The 20,981-nt window shown below is 44.4% G+C and overlaps 1 protein-coding gene and 1 long non-coding RNA gene across 2 annotated transcripts in view; one reads left to right on the forward strand and one right to left on the reverse strand.

Annotated features, from left to right (window-relative positions):
* Window positions 1-13,856, forward strand: part of LOC113406763 — a 39,173-nt gene extending 25,317 nt beyond the window's left edge. Inside the window, exons 4-5 of the long non-coding RNA XR_003369874.1 lie at window positions 7,104-7,230; window positions 13,490-13,856. This is a non-coding gene — a long non-coding RNA (uncharacterized LOC113406763). The remainder of the gene's footprint in view (window positions 1-7,103; window positions 7,231-13,489) is intronic.
* POGLUT3 (protein O-glucosyltransferase 3) overlaps window positions 1-20,981 on the reverse strand; it is a 61,800-nt gene that overhangs the window by 38,709 nt on the left and 2,110 nt on the right. Inside the window, exon 2 of the mRNA XM_026653415.1 lies at window positions 425-582. Coding sequence (XP_026509200.1) covers window positions 425-582 — 158 coding nt within the window. The remainder of the gene's footprint in view (window positions 1-424; window positions 583-20,981) is intronic.

The following is a 20,981-nucleotide window of genomic DNA, read 5'->3' on the forward strand; positions in this document are numbered from 1 at the left end:
CATTTATCGAAAGTTATTTCCGTTTCCCTCATCTCCTTTAAAAAAACTAGACTGGACTGTGATCATTATATTTACCTTTGATTTTTATTTCTGTGGAACTAATGCAGTTTATATGAAGCTAACACTCATTCTTTCATCAGATAATGCCTACTGTATCTATTTGCTTATAATCTTTCCAACTATTATAACTCTAGGGTAAGAAATACCAAGAGCTTTGTAATCTGTTGCACGGTTGTGCTTTTAACACAATTACTTCAAAGGAACACAGTTCCCTTTTAAAATGTTATTTTGCAAAGCTCTGATGTGAGAAGGGGTCGAACACAATTTCAGAAACTTCTTTCTTACTGAACTTTGAGATGCTTTGCTGCATGGTTTTGGTGATCATCACATAAGAAAGGGATTTGAAAAACTCGCTATGACTCACCGGTTCTTGATGTCTTTCTTAGCCAATGTGCTAGTGGTCGTTTTAACATTCTGTTGACGTCAATTTCATTCCGAAATTTTTTTCTCTGTATTTCTTCAAACCATTCTCCTGTCACTCCCTGTAGTCCAGTTACATCTTGCTTTTTCTTCTGAAGTTTGCTAAAAAGAAAAAATGCCAGTCAACTTTTTCAACTAATTTAGAAATTTACCTTCTATTACTGTTCACCACTAGCAACTCTCCTTTCCCTCATGGAAACACTTATGCTTGATTTCTACAAATCAACTTACTTAAAAAAAAATGTGTAAAAGCAAACCAAATAAGGATTTAGGACATGATCCATCAAAGTCAATGGAAAGAATCCCTTTGATTTCAGTGAGAGCTGAAAGCCCAGTTCAGCAAGGTATTTAAGCACATGCCTAACTGTGACTTCAGGAAACTACCCATATGCTTAAGTTAGCCTTCTGCCTTGCAGAACCGGGGCCATAATGCATAAACATATACATCTTACAACTCATTAAAGCTTAAATTGAGGGTCTGTCACATCAGTAACCTAAATAATATATATATTGTAATTAAACCATTTTTGAGATTTTTCATCCTCATATTTCTGTAGGGGAAAAAAAACCCAATAAAATTGTTCTTGTCCTAATAGTAAACTATTTGTAGCAAAGACTGTATTTTGTAAAGCACTCAGCAGTGTGGGGTCCCTGTCTGGAGCTTTCAGTGTGTACTACGAACACAATACTAAATGCAGATTGTATAGCTATGCACTGTCAGTTAAACAAGATTATTACTCTTCTAACTTTCATTACTGCCTCGTGGCTTGCCCGTATTTAACATTGTGTATAACCAACCTACAATTTATAGATTTCTCCAAAGCAGATTTAGGCATGGATTAAACTATACAAATGTGGCTTGGACAAGGTACCAAACAAAGAGAAACTGAACAGCAATTGTTATTTTTATTCAAAATAACTGGTCATATGAATAGAGTATTTATTGGGACCTAAAAGAATAGTTTGCAGATGCAAAAAAGTCTGAATGATGCATGTTGCAGGGTGGACTGGGCCCTTACAGCAGAAACTGCTCCAGCCCACCTGTGCAATGTTAACAGCTCTGATGGGGCATAACGGAGGACAGGTGTCATCTGTGAGAGCAGCAGGAAGATACAGAGAAGAGTTGTAGTGAGCAGGAGGCTGCTGTGGGAGACTCTGACAGGGAGAAGGGTTTGGGCCTGGAAACCAAAGCCAAAGAGTTGAAGAAGGCTGAGGGCTGGAACAGTAGAGGGGTTTGACTACGGACCTCTCAAAGATGGAGCATAGACAGCATTGGGAGGGTGTTGGGCCCTTTCCTGGAGATGAAAGGACTCCAGGTAGGAAGACTGGGGAGTATGTGCTGGGAAGAGCAGGGAAGGACTCCAGCTAGAAGGGGCTGAAATAGCTGCTTGATTGAAAAGCAGACTGGGATTGGAGAAGAGCCCTGAGACTAGCAGATTAGAATAGGTGGTGTATTGATGGACTATATTTTGAGACTTTGAGGCTGGTTTGAATTGTTTATGTTAATACAGCCAGATCCTAAGAAGGAGTATTGCTGGTCATGAGAAAGCCTCCAGCACAGTTCTTAAATGCTCCTGAAGAGGGTAAACAAAGGCAGAGTGCTGCACAGCCAACCCTGGCTATGCTGGGGTGCTCAGCGTGTGGCCAACCCTGTTACTGTGCGCCTGGATTGCAAAACTACTGCAATGTCATTTGAAAGCAAGAAGTGCCACACCCACATGGTATTTCGGATGGGGAGAAAGCCTTTGTGTGCAGCCCTGTGACCAAATGCCAGTGTTTAACAATGGCTCTCAAAAAATCTTCCCTGTGGTAAATCCCACGACTCAGGGTATGTCTTCACTACCCGCCGATCCGGCGGGTAGCAATCGGTCTATCGGGGATCGACTTACCGCGTCTCGTGAGGATGCGGTAAAATCGATCCCTGATCGCTCTGCCGTCGACTCCGGAAATCCACCTCGGCAAGAGGCGGCAGCGGAGTCGGCGGCAGCGGTCGACTTTCCCCCGTCCTCACCGCCAGGTAAGCCGACCTAAAATATGCAACTTCAGCTACGGTATTCACATAGCTGAAGTTGCGTATCTTAGGTCGGAACCCCGCTGTAGTGTAGACCTAGCCTCAGGCGTGCCTGTGCTCTGAGAGGAGGGTTACAGGCTGAGAAATCTATTCACTTATCGATTCACATACGATCACTTTCTGTCTCTGTTGGAGACACCACTGCTGGCAAACAAGCTTACATTAAATGCACATGCTGGAAACACTCACACTTCTTCCAGAAAACAGTACTGAGTAGTGCATTGTTCAGCTGATGTCATTTAAAGGAAGGTAGGCTCAGGGTAGACCTTTATAGGTAGGTTTGTGGAGATTTCCTTTGGGGAGGATTTTTAAAAAAACAAAACACAGCTGGATATTTGGTGCAATCTGATGCAAAGGCAAAAACTCTACTCTTCAGGAAACCCGAATGATTAAGAAGTATTGAGGGAGATGGTGAATTCCATCAGAAGCAGGAAAAATCACCCCCGCTCCCATGTCAAACTGCTGGAAGAATTTGAACAAGATGTTCCCACGAGCCACCTCCATTACAGCCTTAACACAAGGGATTCAATTAGGGTGACCAGACAGCAAGTGTGAAAAATCGGGACAGAGGTTGGGGGTAATAGGAGCCCATATAAGAAAAAGACCGAAAAATCGGGACCGTCCCTATAAAATCGGGACATCTGGCCACCCTAGATTCAATACATCAGAGAGAGTAAAAATACAGACACAGAACTATAAATGCAGCATCTGGGGAGAGTCTGCAGTCACAAGGAGCACAAACTACCTCAGAAACAAGCATAGACCTGCTTTGCTGGAGTTCTGAAAGATGAGAACATCTATAAGACATCCCCATCGTCTCTTTGAAAAAAATAAGTATAAATTATTAGTCTGATTTGTGTAAGATGTAATGATATGACAGATCAGAAGTTACATATATATTATATCAAACCAGTTTAATTTTTGGACTTATTTTTTAAGAGGAAAACAGTTCAAGAAAGGCAGATGAAAATCATATTCAATTTATTGCCATCTAGTGGTAAAAAGCAAAAAGTGTTCCGAAAGCTTGATGAAAAACACCTGAATTCCCTACGCAGGGCTTTGGAACTGTTCTGGCTCCGCTCCAGCTCCAGGCAAAAACCTGCAGCTCCACTGCTCCAGATCTATTTATATATATAAATATCCTAACCATGGCCTCAAACTTTTGGAAGTTTTGGGCAGTTTTTTTTAATCTATTTTTAAGATTTGCTCTCCTGCTAGGTCAAGAAGGTGTAAAAACAAAAAAAATCCAACCAGCCCTACACTCTATCTGTTGGATGAATAGATGTTGATATTTCATTCCAACTATACAACATTGCAAAGATTTTATTTTTTTTAATTCATGCACTCTAAAGCAGTGTAAAGTTTTTACTGGTATTTGTTTTGGATGATCTGCATATATTACTTGTGCGGGATTTGACGCTTATGAATAATACAGTTCTTCCAAACTCATGCAAAAAACTCCCCAGCCCTTATGTCATTTTATATATATATATATATATATATATATATAGTAACTAGATTATGATATTTTATACATATATTATCTTTTATTATATACCATCTAAATACTGATCCCCTCTCTTTGGAGGAGCTCCCATCAACACTATCTTACACCCACTATACATTTGCCCAATCACGTCTACATGGTCCCCCTAATCCATGCTGAACAACAATATTAAACTACAAGGAAAGCAGTTCTTGAGAATATAAAGTAATTAACAATCTTGTGTTGTAATCTGATTCCAAATATAGACCATGAAACGTGCCTGTGACTCACTGCTATTATTATTTGGATTGCAACACTGCTGAATAAAGCAGAAAACAAATTAAATATTGAGACAGTGTTCTGTAACACCATCTAAACCCTAACTGCCCTCTTCCACTCCTCCACTCCAGTTCTTTCATGGCACCTATTTGAGCATCTTGGGAGGAGACAACAGTGTGACTAGCAAAACTACCTCCAAAAACTTGGAGGATAAAAGATTATTTCTAAGACCCTACCAAATTCACGGTCCATTTTGCTTAATTTCACAGTCATAGGATTTTTAAAATAATAAATTTCATGATCTCAGATATTTAAATCTGAAATTTCATGATGTTGTAACTGATGGGGTCCTGACCCAAAAGGTGGTAGTGGGGGGGGGGTCGCAAGGTTATTGTAGGGGGGTCATAGTATTGCTATCCTTACTTTTGTGCTGCTGCTGACAGCGCTGCCTTCAGAGCTGGGTGGCCGAAGAGCAGCAGCTGCTGACCGGGAGCCCAGGTCTGAAGGCAGCGCCACCAGCAGCAGCAGCGCAGAAGTAAGGATGGCATGGTATGCTATTTCTACCCTTACTTCTGTGCTGCTGCCCTCAGAGCTGGGCCCTCGGCCAGCAGTCGCCACTCTCCAGCCGCCCACTGCCACCCTTATTTCTGCGCTGCTGTTGGCGGTGCTGCCTTCAGAGCTGGGCACCTGGCCAGCAGCTGCCACTTTCTAGCCACACAGCTCTGAAGGAAGCACAGAAATAAGGGCGGCAATATCACGACACCTGCCCCCACAGTAACCTTGCAGCCCCTTTTCCCCCCCCATGACCCCTTTTTGGGTCAGGACCCCCAGTTTGAATAACACTGGTCTCCCCTGTGAAATCTGTATAGTATAGGGTGAAAGTACGCAGAAGACCAGATTTCATGGTCCGTGATGCGTTTTTCACGTCCGTGAATTTGGTAGGACCCTAATTATTTCCAAGGACTTCACCCAGAAGGCTGACTGTGTTGACTGTTCAACAAACTATAGCAGGCAGGGCCGGCTCCAGGGTTTTGGCCGCCCCAAGCAGCCAAACAAAAACAAACAAACAAACAAAAGCCACGATCGCGATCTGCGGCGGCAACTCGGCGGGAGGTCCTTCGCTCCGAGCAGGAGTGAGGGACTGTCCGCCGAATTGCCGCCGAACAGCTGGACGTGCCACCCCACTCCGAAGTGGCCGTCCCAAGCACCTGCTTGGTAAGCTGGTGCCTAGAGCCGGCCCTGATAGCAGGTACAATCCTGAATGACCCCTCTTTTCTAACTTTTCCCCATCATTATCTCAAACAATATCTCAACTATATATTGCTCAATCCACGAACAATTTCATCACTTTTTTTTTTTTTAATACACACCTCTTCCATATTTGCATAAACAGGTCCTAATTCTTCTTATGTAGGCCTGGAGATGGGGAGGAAGTGACCCGAGCGTTTTTGTTTGTGCTTTGATATGGAACCTACTATCATTAACATAATTGCAGAGAAAGCTACAGTCTCAACATGGCACTTCCTGTTGTGACACTTGGGAGCTTCTACTGCTAGAGAAAGAGGAAAAGTATCTTTTCTACCATCCTCATACTGTAGAAGGGTGAGGGAAGGAACTAGTAATGAAACAGAGACTGGGGTGCTGAGCAAGAGCCTCTGAAAGAGGCTCTATAACAACCTGCTGTTTACTTGTGAATGAGGACCCAATTCTGCTTCTACTTGAGTCAAAAGTAAAACTCCCATGATTTCAGTAGGAGCAAGATCAGGCCCTAAATGATCCTTGAATACAAAATGGCAAACTATACATCTTGCAGTATCCAGAGAAAGAGGAAGACTTCACAGGGGGAAGGAGGGGCAGACCAGAAAGAACTCATCAGTTCAAGGCAATCAGTGGCTGAGAAGGCAAAGCTGAAGTGGCTACATGAAAAAGAAAACAAAACTGTGCCCACAGCATTAGATACCAACTATTGCAGTGCAAATAATTTGCAGCAGTCATTCAAGGAATTTATTCTTTTATTCTGCTCATACTTGAAGTGGGTTGCTTCGTCAGTGAGGGGTATACAAACACACTGGAAAAACAGCACTAGAAAACCATTTTTTTGTCTAATTTGGACCCAAGATTTCCCTTTACAAAGAAAAGCATCTTTCCCTGGTATTTCAACTTACTACCTTCCTCCTGCTTTATTCTGTATGCCCCTTTGGTGAACTCTCTATCCTTGGCTTATGTATCTAGTTAATTTTGACTTAGGCCTGGTCTACACTAACACCCCAATTCGATCTAAGGTACGCAACTTCAGCTACGTGAATAACGTAGCTGAAGTCGACATACCTTAGTTCGAATTTACCGCGGTTCAGACGCGGTCCACACACGGCAGGCAGGCTCCCCCGTCGACTCCGCGGTACTCCTCTCGCTGACGTGGAGTACCGCAGTCGACGGCGAGCACTTCCTGGTTCGAATTATCGCGTCCACACCAGACGCGATAAATCGAACCCGGAAGTTCGATTGCCAGCCGTCGAACTACCGCGGTAGTGTAGACAAGCCCTCAGTTACTTCAATCACACATCCCTCAGAATGCATAAGCCAGCAGTTCCACTAATTTATTTATGTATGTATATAGTAACAATATAAGAGATATTTAAAGGTACACGGGCAAGTTGTCATCTTTAAAAAAAAAATCCCTCTATGTGTTACTAACAATAGCTTATATTATTACAGCTGAGAGAATTTAAGATTTTACTTATGTACTATTTATGCTCTTGTTTTCTTCTTGTACTTCTTTCAACTTAGATAATGAAAATTTCACTTTTCTGCTGGAGGCACACTGCAGGAGTATTAAGAGCCAGAAAGTGAAACGGACTACATCTGGGATGCGCACACTACGGGGATTTCTGTAAAAGTCTGTAATCCTGCAAAGGTTTATTTATCTAACATCTTCATGTCTGTCAAATTAAGAATGTGCATATTATGTCTCCACAAAATTAGTGTCTAGATCTGAAAATGTTTATATTGACTTTTTTTTAGAAGAACAAAATAGTTTTTGTCAATAGTGGATTGGCAAAACAATACAAGGCTTGGGTGTAGACTAGTAGACAGTGTCCTTTTAACCTGTCACCTTTCATTTTCTCTCAATATTTCTTTGTTTTTCTTCTCTGAATTTCTTCACATGGTGGTGCTATTATTTGCTGCTTTTACAGCACTCATAATCAAACAAACAGTAAAGGGTGTTAGGGATAAAGGTCACAACAAGAAGATTGCGCAATATATACATTCAATCTTTTGCCCTCTGAGGGCCGGATCCAAAGCCCACTGAAGTCAATGGAAAGACTCTTCCCACTGATGCAAGGAAACGCCTCAAAAGTAAAGGTACAAAGGATTTTTGGGAATGAAACCCCTGACTCCGTGGATCAGCCTCTCAACTCTAGTCCTCTGGCCCTCCTCTCTCAGGCTGCATACCACTTTAAGGAGCTGGACTGTCAATGGGCAGAGACCAACTCCTGCACATAACTCCCACATGCATCCTGGAATGCAGTTACTGCTATTTTAAGCGGGAACATCTTAAGGCAAGTCTACATTACAAAATTAAGTTGAGCTAAGTTACGTTGACATACAGCCATTGCAGTGTCCACACTATGCGCCTTGTGTCGACGGTGCACATCTTCACAAGGAGTGCATGCACTGATTTAACTGTCACCGCGGGGCATTGTGGGACAGCTTCTGAAAGGCAGCAACAGGTAATTTAAGCAATGCAGTGTCTACACCAGAGGTGGGCAAACTACGGCCCACGGGCCCATCCTGCCCGGCCCCTGAGCTCCTGGCCTGGCAGCTAGCCCCCGGCCCCTCCCCTGCTGTCCCCCCTCCCCCGCAGCTATGCCACCACACAGGCAGCGCTCTGGGTGGCGGGGCTGCACGCTCATGCAGGACAGTGCGGCAGTGTGTGTGGCTCCAGCCGGGAGGCGCGGCTCCAGACATGCTGCTCTGAGCGGCATGGTAAGGGGGCCGGGGGAGTTGACTATGGGGCAGGGGGTCCTGGGGGGCAGTCAGGGGACAGGGAGCAGGGGGCAGTTGGATGGGGCAGAGGTTCGGGGGGGGCAGGGGACAGGGAACAGCGGGGATTGGATAGGGGGCAGGGGTGTGGATAGGGGTCGGGGCAGTCAGGGGACGGGGGGGTTGGATGGGGGTGGGGTCCCGGGGGGCGGTTAGAGGTGGGAGTCCCAGGAGGGAGCGGTCAGGGGACAAGGAGCAGGGGCGGTTGGATGGGTGGGAGATTCTGAGGGGGGCAGTTAGGGGGCAGGAAGTGGGAGGGGCGGATAGGGGGTGGGGCCAAGCTGTTTGGGGGGCACAGCCTTCCCTACCCAGCCCTCCATACAGTTTCATGCCCCGATGTGGCCCTCGGGCCAAAAATAGTTTGCCCACCCCAGTCTACACTCATACTGTGCCAACCTAAGTATGTCAACCTAAGCGCTACACCTCTTGTGGAGGTGAAGTTATTAAATTGGTGTAGTAGGCCTGTTACATCGGTGGGAGCTACATTTTAGTGTAGATGCTTAGAGTTAGGTCAATGTAAGCTGCCTTAACTCGACCTAACTCTGTAGTATAGACCAGGGCTTGGCTGTGGCTATTTGATTGCAGCCTCTAGGAGAGAGAATGCCACAGATAAGGGGTCCCCCCCCATCCTAGCACTGAAACTGCAAGAGCCCTGTTCGCATTAAGCATCTGCAGAAGGTCTTATGGATGGGGGTGGGGAATATTTTAGTGGAAGCAGCACTCCTTTATCTTCTCTGCCCCTTCCAGGAGTTCCACCTCCTCTAAGTCCTCTCCCCCGCCCCACTCCCAGCCCCCTTGTAAAAAAAAGCCACAAAATCTGTCCAATATATTTTCCTTAATGAGCTATTACAATAAAAACTGCTACTGTACATCACACAGCTTCAAAGCCCTTAGAGCAAAGGAATAATCAGAGGTACCACATACCAGACAGATGCCAGAACATCTGGGAGACAGAACAATAAGTGTGTGAACAATGTGTATGCTAGCTCTAATCACAAGTTTATACATTTAATTCAACACTGACTGTATTCTGGTAAAGCCTAACTCAGTACGAATGTAGAGGTTAAATTTTAATCAGTCTACAAAGGAACTGATTCCAGAAAACTAAGCTATCATATCACTGATGTAAATTAAATATCATCTCTGGACTCCCTGGGGTTTAACCACAGGAGCATCCTTGCACCCTATACTTTATAGTTGTCTTTGGTGCTGTAATCTTAAAATGAGCCCCCTCTAGTCACCGGGAATAGGCTACCTGCATTTCCCCCCACCCACTCCAAAGCAGCAACTTAGCATATTAAACTATATCCATGAGTTTCCTTATTCTAGATGTTATTTTTCCTTTATTTAAGCCCAAAACTCCATCTCCATTAACTGCTGTCTGTTCTCCTGGGCAGGAGCATAGGCAGACAGACTGATTTGAAGTGGAAACCATTGGAACTTCATAACAAGCTGCCAGTGGGCAGCTACAGGAGCAAGAAGCCAGATTCATCCCCATGGCGAGTACACAAATTACCTGTGTATGACAACTCAGGAAGCAGGAGTTCAGAGGAAGCTAAGAAATCAGGAGTTCAGATTGTCTTTAAGTCAAATAATGCAAGTCCTTAAAGCACAGAACACTACAAACTGAGACCACGATAGCTAAGTGTATTCATCACCCAGCTCAAGCTATATCGACGTTTCACAACCCCTCCAGCACATTAAACCACTTCATTACCAGAGGCTGAAAGAACAGTCAGAGAGGAACTTTGTGTCACTGAATCTTGACATCTGAATCTCACTATTACCTGGTACGAGACAAGGTGGGTGAGGTAATATCTTTCATTTGACCAACTTTTGTTGGCAAGAGATAAGCTTTTGAGCCACACAGAGCTCTTCTTCAGGTTTTATCTTGTGTGGTCAGTCAGTTTATCGTGAAGATGTTATTTTGTGCCATGTTGCTATCAGGGAACAAGTAGACAAGGCAGAAATTGGAGTATCTTTTTACTGGACCTATGAATAGGTTAGAAAACACAAGTTCTTGAGTGACAGTTCATTAAGGGCATTATAATGCCACAGCTGTCAGCTGCTCTCTGTCTAGAAAGTGGGCCTGATTCTCAATTGTCCTGAACCTGGTTCAGTCATTTACCTTTATGCAGAGTGCATTATGGGTGTACAACACTACTATTGTGATTTGGTAATGTTTCATAACCGATTTGTGCTGTTTGTGCACAGGTATAAATTACTATAGGAGCTGCAGGGCAGGGGTGGGGGGAGGAAATCAGTTTGTGCAGAATGGCTGATGTACTGCACTTGTTATCACACTGCCTATGACCAAGATGTTCACAAGCTACCTAGCAATATAGTAATAAAATAACTATAGGTTCATGATGCAATTGAGGGGAAGAATGTTTATAATCTTTTAAAGTATGCTGTGTGGGTGTGTAAATTCCAAATGGTGGGTAAGGGAGTGTAGCTACTGACATAACCTGACTGATTAGAAGTGACTCTCTTAGGGTAGGTCTACACTTACCCAGTAGTTCGGCGGCAAGCAAATCAAACTTCTGGGTTCGACTTATCGCGTCTTGTCTGGACGCGATAAGTCGAACCCTGAAGTGCTCGCCGTCGACTGCGGTACTCCAGCTCGGCGAGAGGAGTATGCGAAGTCGACGGGGGAGCTTGCCTGCCGCGTCTGGACCGAGGTAAGTTCGAACTAAGGTACTTCGAACTTCAGCTATGTTATTCACGTAGCTGAAGTTGCGTACCTTAGTTCGAATTGGGGGGTTAGTGGAGACCTGCCCTTAGATAATGTCCCTTGTAGTGGTTTTGATTTGTATGTAACCAAGACATGTCTACTCTTCCAGTCTAATGAGTTTTTAGTGGGTCATGAAAAAAGACTTTTCATAAACAAATACCATCTCAGTAGATAATGTTAACACGCTTAGGGAAATCATAGCAAACCCCTGCTCTTCCATGCAGGTGACTTATATACACTTGGTGTATGCAGTAATATATACACTTGGTGCTTTAAATGTCATACAGCTGAAAACAATTATAAGCCAAATCTGGGAGAAAAAAATGTAATCAGAAAAATCTAAATGACAATGGTTTAAGAACACTCTACTACACTGTTTTTCAAAGTTCGGGTCGCGACCCAGTACTGGATCACGGTATGTCAGGCACTGGGTCGCTCTGGTCAGTGCCACCGACCAGGATATTAAAAGTACCGTTGGCGGTGCTGCCCAGCTAAGGCAAGCTAGAGCGTACCTGTTCCGACACCACGCTGCACCCCGGAAGCAGCCAGCAGTGGGTCCAGCTTCTAGGCAGGAGGGCCACGGGGCTCGGCGTGCTGCCCCTGCCCTGAGCACCGGCTCTGCACTCCCATTGGCCTGCAGGCGAGAGTTGTGCGAAGCCGCTTGCGCACCTCCACCTAGGAGCCAGACGTGCTGCTGGCTGCTTCCAGGGCGCAGCGCAGTCCATGGTGCCAGGACAGGTGGGAAGCCTGCCTCTGCACCCCGGCTGTGCCACTGACTGGGAGCTTCCAGAGGTAAGTCCGCAAACCAACCCTGTGCCCCAATCCCCTGCCCCAGCCCTGAGACCCCCCCAAACCTGGAACCCCTTCCTGCATCCCAAACCCCTCATCACCGGCCCCACCCCAGAGTCTGCACCCCAGCCCAGAGCCCTGACCCCCTCCCACACCCTAACCCCCTGCCTCAGCCCAGAGCTCCCTCCCACACCCTGAACCCCTCATTCCCAGCCCCACCCTGCAGCCCTCATCCCCACACCCCAACCCTCTGCCCCAGTCCTGAGCGCCTTCCACACCCCAAATCCCTCATCCACAGCTCTGTTGGGTCGCGGGCATCAACAATTTTCTTCAACTGAGTCCTCAGAAAAAAAGTTTGAAAGCCACTGCTCTACTAGATCTCCAAAAAGCCACAATCAAGGAAGAGGGCTATACTGGTTAAAAAAAAACAACCTGGTTTAGAGGGTAAGTGAAGGCAGCTATAATATATATAAAAAAACAAATCTAAGAAAGGGGAAGTTGATAGTGATGAATATAAATCAGAAGCTAGGAATTGCAGAAAATTTATAAGGGAAGCAATAGGACACAAGGAGAAAACTCTGCTGGCTATAGCTAAGGACAATACAGAATGTAAGTATATTAGGAACAAAAAGAAGCCAAATCGTACTGGAAAGAATCATCAATAATAATGGAGAAAAGATAGAAGTGTTCAATAAATATTTCTAGTATGTATTTGGAGAAACAGATATAGTCTCATTATACAAGACTCTCTCCTTTCCACTAGTATCTCAGGAAGATGTCAAACAGCAGCTACTAAAGTTAGATATTTTAAAGTCAGCAGCTCCAGATAACTTGCATCCAAGAGTTTTCCCCAGGCAGCTCTTTTAACTCACTGGACTGTTAATGTTGATATTTAATACATCTTGCAACACTGGGGAAGTTCGAGAGGACTGGAAAAAAGCTAATGTTGTGCCAATATTTAGAAAGGATAAATGGGTAATTATAGGCCTGTTAGTCTAATATCGATCCTGGGCAAGAAAATGGAGCACTGATACAGGACTCAAGGATTAGAAAAAGTGATTGCACTCCTTGAGTCTGTTAAGCTAAATAAAAAGAAAGTTAACGGGTGACTTGATTACAGTCTATAAGTGAAGGGCCAGAATCCATGTGCTGTTTATGTAACAACCTAATATAGACTATGTCAGCTCTTTTTACAGGCCCAAAGTCTAGAGTTTGGTCAAGAGGCCAGAGGCCTAGTAAACAGTGAACAACATTAGCTAAGAGAAGCAGAGCAAACAAAAGATAACTTTGCTTTTTACTAAAATAAGTTTAGTCAGCAAAATGCCAGGTGGGGAGCAGTAATTGGCACTCTTATCTGAAGTGGCAAACAGGCCAAAGGAATGAAAGGGACCTATTGAGCCTGGGTCCGTTCTTCTGTAGAAGATGTTCTCCCCACGCATCAACCTTGAGTTTATGGAAAAGGTTCAAGCATGTCAGTATGAGATGTGACAACCTCCCTGTTGCTTCCCACAGATACCAATGCCTGCCTTAGAAACACAAATGAGCAACTGAAAGACAATCTTTATTGCCATGTACTTTTCATTTGTCTTTTTGTTTTAACTGCTAGGTATACACCTGTTGGACAATCAGAAGGGCTACTTCATTCCTATGGACCCCAAATCAGAATTCAACATATATATATTTTTACTAATATACATTTATACATTGTTTGAAGTACTAATTGTATGTTACTTGTTAACCTAAAACCATGGGCGGAGACATTATGTAATCTTTGACCATTGGCTACTGTGCTTATCTTGTCTTGCTGCTAGACCTATCCAGGGGTTTGGGACTACCTACCCTGTCACTTTCCTCCGCCCATGGAAAATCCATATAATTTACTGTAATCAATTGATTGACAGTGTCTCTGAGCCTAATAAGCAAGGTGACACTCCACCAGCGCTGTGCGTAATAAACCCACCTGCTTGATTCTACACAGTGTCCGTTTTGTGTTCCTTCAATAAGTATCTACAGGGGGAACAAATATTTGATAACAGGGGTTCTTTAGTCTAGCAGACTAAGCAGAAAAAGGCATGACTCAAGCCAATGGCTGGAAATTGAAGCTAGACAAATTCAGACTGGAAATAAAAAGTGAAATTGTAACAGTAAGCATAATTAACTATTGAAACAGCTTGTCCAGGCTAGTGGTGGATTCTCAATCACTGGCAATTTTTAAAATCAAGATTGTATTGTTTTCTAAAAGTTTTGCTCTAGGAATTATTTTGGGGAAGTTCTATGGCCTGTGTTATACAGGAGGAAGACTAGATGATCACATTTATTCCCTTCTGGCCTAGGAATCTATGAACTTACAGTGCAGCCATAAATGTTATCATGAACTACTTTATGAAGATGCAAGACACAGATATTTCTCATGTAGCCATATTGCTTTTTGGTATAAAAATGTCACATTGAAAAATAAAAGGGAAAAATAAGGAAAGAGTAGCAGAGTATGTATGAATTCTGAAGTTACATGAATTTGGAAATGAGCTCCAAATTAAAAACTAAGATGCCAGTCCTGCAAGCAAATTTGTGTGGAAGGAGTTCTGGTCACATGCAGAGCTCCAAAGTTTGGGAGCTCTACATAGGATCAGAGGTCTGTTGGCAGAGTTCTCATTGTAGGAGTGGGGTTTAAGGGCCAGATTCTTCTCTCAAAATATGCACTTACATTCCTAAGTGATCGAACAGAGTTGTGCACACAAATTTGGGACTAGAATTTGGCCCACAGCATTGCTTACATTGTGTGTGTGTGTGTGTGTGTGTGTGTGTGTGTGTGAGAGAGAGAGAGAGAGACAGACAGACAGACAGACACATATACACACACACACAATGACGGTTTATATGTAGCTATTAATGCTGTGATGTCATTGTTAGTTTACAATCCAATTACTCTTGTTGTTGTTTTTTCTCATAAGAGCCATTATATACTTTTAGTGTAAAATACTTCTATCCTTTGAGGAAAGCAGTCATAAGAAAGTACAAAAGTCTAGTCTCCAGGAGGGAGCACAGTCTCCTCTATACCAGGCAGTAACTCTGAAAACAAAATTTACCATTCTTACTTATATGGTCCCTATTACTATACTATCTGAGGACCTGACACTCTTTCCCACATTTATTCTCTTAACACCCCTGTGAATTAGGGAAATACTGCTATGCCTACTCTACAGCTGTCGGAAACTGAGGCAAGAAACTAAGTAACCTGTCCACAGTCATGCAAGTCAGTGGTGCGGCAGGGAATTGAACACAGGTCTCCCAAATCACAGGCTTGCACCCTTAACAATACATCACCTTCCTCCTATGGCTACTGTCTTTGCACTCAGGCCAGTGTACATTGATGTGTAAAGGTGCAGTACACAGAACACAAAGGCATTATGGTTTCTTAGTTACATTCACCACGAATTAAAATGTACATAATTATTAGTAATAAAATCCAGTTAGATTTAGATCTTATCTACTTCACTTAGCCTTCTTTTGAATTAATGTGTTAGGTCTCAGTTGTTATGGTACCAATACATGTAACTATTTACAGTGTAAAACTGTAAAAAAATATGAGTAATGATTGCCACACCCAGGCATTCATATATGTGTTACTGCACTTAAATATGTTAAGCATAATTGTTCAACTATTAAAAAGAGTAAATCCCACATCAATTTTAGTTGCACAAATGATCAAGAAAATTCCTTTATAATCTTCTTTTTCTACTTTGATTTTTTTTTTCTTACATGAAAATTTAGAATTTATGAGAGGTTTCAGATTGTCAGCTCTAGAAACTGAAGTCCTTTATTTAGAACAAATCCAGGAATGGTAGAACAAATGTCTCCATGCTGTTCCTGGACAACATGCATCATCTCTGTCCTGGAAGGACCACCTGCATCAGTGAGAAAAAAAAAGTTTGTCTCCAGGTCCTGGGCTTGAAAACTCCATTTGCCCATTCACCATGGAGGAGCAGGAAATTTTAAAGGGGGTTAAATTCAGTACAAATAAGTAGTTTACAACTCTTATTTTTAAATTGCATGGGGCATAGCCTTGGAAAGCAGGAGATATACATGCAACATTTTTCAAGCGCTGTCAAAGCACAAGACGGCCTGATCCAAAGGCTGCCAAAGTCAATGGAAGTCTTGACAGATCTCAGCGTGCTCTGCATCAGGCTCTAAATCAGGCCTCCCTAAGGGTATTCTGCACTGGAGCAGTAATTCCCAGCTCGAATAGATATACCCATGCTAGCTCTGATCAAGCTAGTGTGCTAAAAATAAAAGTACAGCTGTGGCCGTGTGAGCAGCAGGAGGGAGCACCAGTGAAACAAGGATAATTACCACGATTGGTTGCCCCTGTATTTCCCTCTCTAGGCCTCAAAAGTTGCTGAGGCATAAGGCAGGATGTTAGAAATCTTCCTTAGTGATAAAGGGTTAGAGGATTCTGTCCCATTACTCCTGACTCCCATGGGTCATCTTCACTCATGCAAGTGGTCTCATGCTTCTCAATGGGGCATTTTGTGTAAATGAGTAAGGATCACATCTCTGAGTAAAGGCTGGAAGATCAGGCCCTTGAAAATATAAACAAGTCAGAACAAATTAAATCCCAAGATGCACCAAGTCTGCTCCATAACACAAAGGAGCACAATCTGCTATGAGTGCAGAACGCATATGAAAAAGGTGCATTCCCTCTACACCATTTTATACCTGGCTGCTACAGTAAAACCCTTGGGATCAAGCATCTCAAAGGAGCACAACTCAAACAAAATCCAATAGCACCAAGTGGGGAGCTCAGTGACTGGCCTGCCAAACATAAGGAGTAAGTTCAGTTGTGTTCCTTAATAAATAATTGCTCCCAAGAGTCCAATTGCAGCAAGTGTTTACAAAACAATACGAAGAGGATTAATGTTTCTTGCATGCTTTCTGTATTCATAACCCAAGGGGACATTTACTGCAAAGGGGCAGAGGTGCTGAAAACTCCTAAGAATTCATTACTTTGGTTTGGCTCTTCGTCTCTAATGTAATAACAATCTGCTCTGGTGCCAGCTGCTCCGGTTCCCGGGCCTGGACATAAACAGTTAATAAACAAGCAATCAAGCAAGACAATTTAGCAACAAGAGCGACTGATTCATTCTGTTCCCTTCCTCCTTTATTATCCCCCTCTGCTTCCCTCCCACCAGCTGAAGCTGGTGCCCATAAGTGCTGGGGCTGGCAATTACATCCTCACCACTCCCCCCACCCAACGAGAGAAGGCACCTAAGAATGTGATCCACAAAAGCCAGAATGCCAGTGGGGAGCCACCTAAACTAGCCAAAGGGAGATGCTGCTCAGAATGCTGTGTGCTAAGCCCCCCACCCCTCTCTGGGAGATAGGTGCCTAGGGAGAAGCCTAGCTCTGCATAGCAATTCACAAACATGCACCTGCTGCGAAGAGTCAGGCAGCTTAGGCACAGAGGGCTTTTCTTGTGGGAATGGGTTAGGTGCTTGCCTTGCTCCACACATGGTCAGAGGAAGTGGTGATGGCGGTACCTACTGTATAACTTTCAGCCCAGTGGTTACAGGCACAGGTTCAATTCCCACCTCTCAGGAGGGTGCTCTAACCATGGAGTTACGGAATATTTTAATGTGGGTCTTTCTCAGTCTCTCCTGCTGAAGCTGTTTGACCCTAGCTAAATAATGGAAGAGTGGTAGGAGATGGGGGACTGGACCTGGGGTCTCCTAGCTGAATTCCCTAACCCCTGGGCTACAGAGTTATTCTTGCTCCCTCTCTTGCTCTCTTTGGCCCAATGATGATTTAAGTATTGATCCACTGTGGAACAGTCACTTGGGCCACACAGAGAGAGAGCAAGAAAAAAAGCAGGAATGACTCTGTAGCCCAGTGGTTAGGGCATCCACCTGGAAGGCAGTGGACGCCAGGTCTAGTTTCCCGGCTCCAAAGATTCTTTCATTATGTATTCACAGCGGAACAATTTCAGCAGGAGAGATTAAAGGAATCGCCCACATCAGAATAGCTAGTACCTCAGTGGTTAAAGCACCTCCTGAAAGGTGGGAGACCCCTGTTCAAATCCTTTCCCCCACCTGACAGAGAAGGGGGAATTAAACCAGGGTCTCCCATATCCCAGGTGAGTGATCTAATGACAGGGCTAAAACTGATAAGTAGGCTTGGATGGATTAATCTTTTATTTGATAAACGTTGGGAATGTCAATTTCACCATACACACACAAGCCAACAAAAAATATTTCCATCAATAATAAATCAAAATGTACAGATAGGAAAAGTAAGAAAAATGCTGCCTGAGCAGTTAGACTCTCAGACAAAGGCCAGGAGGGATCATCATGATCACCAAGTCTGACCTCCTGCACATTGCAGGCCACAGAACCTCACCCATCCACTCCTATAATAGACCCCTAACCTCTGGCTGAGTTACTGAAGTCCTCAAATCATGATTTAAAGACTTCAAGTTACAGAGAATCCACCATTTACACTAGTTTAAACCTGCAAGTGACCCATGCTGCAGAGGAAGGCAAAAAACAAAACAAAACCCAGGGTCTATGCCAATCTGACAATTTATTAGAATAAAAATACAGTGATTAAGATTTTTGAATTAGGCTTGTTACAAATGGACTAGTAACTGAATAGTAGAAACAGATACAATTTGTTGATTTAAAGATATTTACTTTGTATATTTTGACATGTGATGTTGACAATTTGTGTTTTAGCAGTTATAAAACTTTAACTTTTTGAATCTCAACACCTGTCATTAAATAATTGTCTGACTCCCCCATAATTTCCTACAACTGTGAAAATTTAAAACGATCATCTTTAAAAATAAATTATTATCCATCAAAATTATTTTAAAAACCCTGAATTCTGCAAAGCCTAGTTATAAGGTTACTGGCGGCACTACCACAATGATGATTTTGAATGGGACCCGATCTGGTAGGTGGCCTCTGAGCACACCTACTGTATTGGGCCTGTATGCACTTTAGGCCGCCAAATGACTGGCTTCCCCAGCTCATGGATTGCTCTGTAGCTTAGGTGGGAGGGAGGCAGTAGTGCATGTATAACGCTGACGGACTCCAGTCATCAGCGGGCAGGATAGAACCGGGGACCTCTGGAGCTTAGTGCATGAGCTAAAAGCCAACTGGCTATTAGCAAAGGCTGTAGAGCAAGCTCATTAAATCTCTCTCTCTAAGTGGTCTCGGTGCCACTAGATGGGACACAACACCACAACCAGAAGGTGTGTGGGTTACACATGTGCTCAGAAGGGGGAAGCTAGGGAACTTTTACTCTGAAAACTTATGCTCTGAGTGAGTTTAGGAGCTGACCAGGTTTGGCTGAAGTTTTGTGGATCGCAGTGGAGCCAAAACTGGGACTTAGGTACTTAAGCCCCAGACATAAACATAAGTACCTCTGTGGATCTGAGCCTTATTATCTCTGTGCCTCAGTTCCCCATCCGTAATATGGGAATAATAGTACTTCCCTACCTCACTTGGATGTTGTGGTGATTAAAAACCTTACAGGCTCTGAGGTACTCAGATACTGTGGTAATTGGGTCTATATAAGCTCCCAAATAAAATCAACTACCTAAACAATTTGGGGCTCTTCCTATTAAATAAATTCAATACTTGCCCAGGGGTCCTCTGCTGTTCCTCCAAGCTTTTCTTTCCTGGTCCTTGTGGAAATGAACAGGGAGCCTGCTCCCACCTTGCCAGGTTACAGCCCTGCTTCTTTTAAAGGGCTCACTGGCCATCTCCTCACTCCCTCTGCCTTAGCTTTCTCCACTTACGCCCCTGGTGCCAATCCACTGGTGGAGGTTGTTGCCTGTACTGAGGCTGAGCCGTGCTCAGACAATTTGAAGCAAATCTTCTTTAGCTCCAGAGATGACTGGAAAGGCAGACTGTGGGTATGCCTGGCCTGACCTCAGACCTGCTCTAGCCATTCAATGGAGAAGGCAACAGCCCCACCTCTCCTTTCCCCTAGCACCATTCTATGGTGCTGCTGATACCAGATAATGCCATCCCTTACCTGACTGCACTCTAGGGTGCGGCCCCAAAAGGGCTAGAATCTGATCCCATTCAGGAGTATGTCAAACGATACTAGGGAACTTTTAGTGTATGGTAGCAGAATCCACATGGCCAGTCAGTGCACGGCAAACTAGGGCACTGTAGATTTACACCCCAGTTTTCTGTGCACTAACTCTCTATCTAGACAATCCCTGGGCCTTTATGAATTAATCTGGAGTTGAAGAATGATATGATATTTTTATCCCAATGAAGACAGTCTTTTCACAGGCACAAACATGTTAGAAACAGACATAATTAAATATTTTTTTATAATTATTTCTATAGCACTTTCAGTGTGTGTGGCACTATATAATCATATGAAGGGTATCACAAACAGCTCCCTGCCTTGAGAAGCTCCTACGAAAGGGTCAGTGGATCTATTTACCTATTGGGTGGGTACCTCAGGCCTGCACGGTTCTACCTCACAAACCCCATTACAGGAAAACAATCTAGATGGGCTCCATGGCCCCCTGCACGAGTATTTTTAGTAAAAGTCGTGGACAGGTCACGGGCACTAAACAAAAACTCACAGCTCATGACCTGTCCATGACTTGTTCTATATACCTCTAACAAAAACTTGAGCCGGGGGGCTGCGGGTGCTGGGGGGGGGGGCAGTCCGGGGGCACCATGGGTGCTGGGGAGGAGGCATGCAGCAGCGCGTGGCCCAGGACCCCTGCTGGTGCTGGGGGGGAGGAGAGTAGGAGGCTTGGCGGGGCTGGCAGGCTCCCTACCCAGCTCCATGCAGCTCCTCGGAAGCAGCCGGCATGTCCCTGCAGCTACTAGAGGGAGGGAAGGCCAGGCGCTGGCTCCACAGCTCCCATTGGCCGGGAACCGCAGCCAATGGGAGCTGAGGGGTGGTGCCTGCAGGCAAGGGCAGCATGCAGAGCCCCCTGGCCCCTCCGCCTAGGAGCAGCAGGAACATGCCGGCCACTTCCGGGGAGCCCCTCCCCCGAGGTAAGTGCCTCTCCACACCCCAACCCCCTGCCCCAGCCCTGAGCCCCCTCCCACACCCAAACTGCTGCT

Source organism: Terrapene carolina, unplaced genomic scaffold, assembly GCF_002925995.2.
Source record: "Terrapene carolina triunguis isolate 2854851 unplaced genomic scaffold, T_m_triunguis-2.0 Scaffold138, whole genome shotgun sequence".
Taxonomy (NCBI): Eukaryota; Metazoa; Chordata; order Testudines; family Emydidae; genus Terrapene; species Terrapene triunguis.